This window comes from Telopea speciosissima, chromosome 2 (assembly GCF_018873765.1).
Source record: "Telopea speciosissima isolate NSW1024214 ecotype Mountain lineage chromosome 2, Tspe_v1, whole genome shotgun sequence".
Lineage (NCBI taxonomy): Eukaryota > Viridiplantae > Streptophyta > Magnoliopsida > Proteales > Proteaceae > Telopea > Telopea speciosissima.
Genome location: NC_057917.1, coordinates 53,958,097 through 53,960,282, shown reverse-complemented (window position 1 = coordinate 53,960,282; position 2,186 = coordinate 53,958,097). Strand labels below are relative to the sequence as shown.

Below are 2,186 nucleotides of genomic sequence, written 5' to 3'. Positions count from 1 at the left end.
TTCTCATTCTCTCTCTCTCTCTCTCTCTCTCTCTCTCTCTCTCTCTCTGTCTCCATCTCATGTTTAAGTGCAGAGCTGCAAACTTACCTCTCTTTTTCTCTCTCTCTCTCTCTTGGGTTTCTCAACCAAAACACTGTCTTTCCCCATACTGCTTCTATTCCTATTTCATAGTACTCCACTACCAAATATCTCTGCTGCTGCTGCTTCGACTACAACCAATACAACCAACAACAACATCAACAACAACAACAACAATATAACAGCAACAGAAGCAGCAGTAGAGTAGTAGTAGTGAGAGTGAGATGCTAAGTTCAATGGGTACGTCTCATGAAGAAGAGGAAGATGACCCAACTGATCCCAACTACCACCAGAATCAGATTTCTTTAGTAACACACACCAACTTACCCTCTGAGCCGGCGATCCAGAACACCCGGCAATTGTTGATCCGGTGCGCCGAGCTTGTGTCTCAATCTGATTGGATCCCTGCTCAACGCCTCATCTCCATCATCTCCTCCAACGTTTCTCCTTACGGAGATTCCACTGAAAGATTAGTGCACCAGTTCGCGAGATCCCTTTCGGTCCGTCTAAATCGTCACCACAGCCACCACTTAAGCCAAAATTTGTTGATGTTCACAAGAACAGCCTCCACCACTACCACCACCACCGCCACAACTTCCTCCATTTCCGCCGCCACAACCGATATCATTCCCACCACTGTCGCTCCAACCCCTCACCAGCACCACCAAATGAGAACGAGTGGTAGTGGTGGTTTTTGGGTTGTTGGCGGCGGCGGGGGCGCTGGTGGTGGTGGTGGGGCTGTTGCTCAAGACTTGGATATGGAATTGGAGTTGGACAAGGAGGCGGTTGAATCGTCGTATCTCTACCTCAACCAAATCACTCCGTTCATAAGGTTCAGTCACCTCACAGCCAATCAAGCCATCTTAGAAGCTACAGAAGGTCAAGAATGCATCCACATCCTAGATTTCGACACCATGCAAGGATTACAATGGCCTCCATTAATGCAAGCAATCGCCGAGCGTCACCGCCGTTCTTCGACACCGACGGAGGAGGAAGAATCAGAGGACCCATCCTCGAATCCCAACCCGGTGGTAGCCATGCCCATGATCCGAATCACGGGTACAGGTCACGACTTGAGCACCCTCCGAAGAACCGGAGACCGTCTTCAGAGATTTGCACATTCCCTGGGCCTCAGATTCCATTTCCGACCGCTACTCATCGAGGGTCCCACCTCCTCCTCGTACTCCCCATCTTGGATTGCTGCCATGGCTGCTCACCTTCCCTCTGCCGTCCCCCTCATGCCCAACGAGGTCCTCGCTGTGAATTGCGTGCACTTCTTAAATAGACTACTCAGAGACGACGATAGCGACGCCGCACGCCTTATCCTACGCGCCATCAGGGCCATGAACCCTAGGGTTGTCACCGTCGCAGAAAGAGAGGCAAGCCACAATCAACCTTTCTTCTTACAGAGGTTCGTCCAGGCTTTAGACCACTACACTGCCATTTTCGACTCCCTTGAAGCAACGTTGCCCCCCAACAGTCGTGAGAGGCTTACAGTGGAACAGGTATGGTTTGGAAAGGAGATCCTGGATGTGGTGGCAGCGGAGGGAGAGCAGCGGAGGCAGCGTCACCAGAGGTTCGAGACATGGGTGGAATTGTTGACGAGTTCAGGCTTCTCCAACCTTCCTTTGAGCCCTTTCGCCTTGTCTCAGGCTAAGCTTCTACTCCGTCTCCATTATCCTTCTGAAGGGTATCAGCTTCAGATCCTGAACGACTCTTTCTTTCTGGGTTGGCAACATCAACCACTCTTCTCTGTCTCTTCCTGGCACTAAAATAAGGAAAGTGGAGAAAAGAGGGGAAGGGGGAAAAGGAAACCCTAAAACAACTTTAGAAAAAGGAAAAAGGAAACTTTTTCGTTTTCCCCCTCAATTTCAAGAGTTTCTTCCTATTTCTTTCCTACTTAAATTAGTTGACTTCCAAGACTCACAGCAGCAGCCATGCTCATCCCAGCAGTACAGTACTCACTGATCACGTTTGTTCATACTGCAAATTACCCAACAACAACTTGGTAATTAACTACTGCAGAACCCTAAACCCTACTTCCTCTCTCTCTCTCTTTCTCACAATTACTAGTTATCTAGCATGCATGCATGGCCATTCTTCATTCC

The 2,186-nt window shown here is 49.4% G+C and overlaps 1 protein-coding gene across 1 annotated transcript; it reads left to right on the top strand.

Moving 5' to 3' along the window:
* The first annotated feature begins 299 nt into the window (after positions 1 to 299).
* On the top strand, positions 300 to 1,892 carry LOC122652309 (scarecrow-like protein 18). Its single transcript, XM_043846016.1, has one exon. It carries the CDS (start codon positions 303 to 305, stop codon positions 1,848 to 1,850), a length of 1,548 nt encoding a protein of 515 aa, XP_043701951.1. The 5' UTR covers positions 300 to 302; the 3' UTR covers positions 1,851 to 1,892.
* The last annotated feature ends 294 nt before the right edge of the window (positions 1,893 to 2,186 follow it).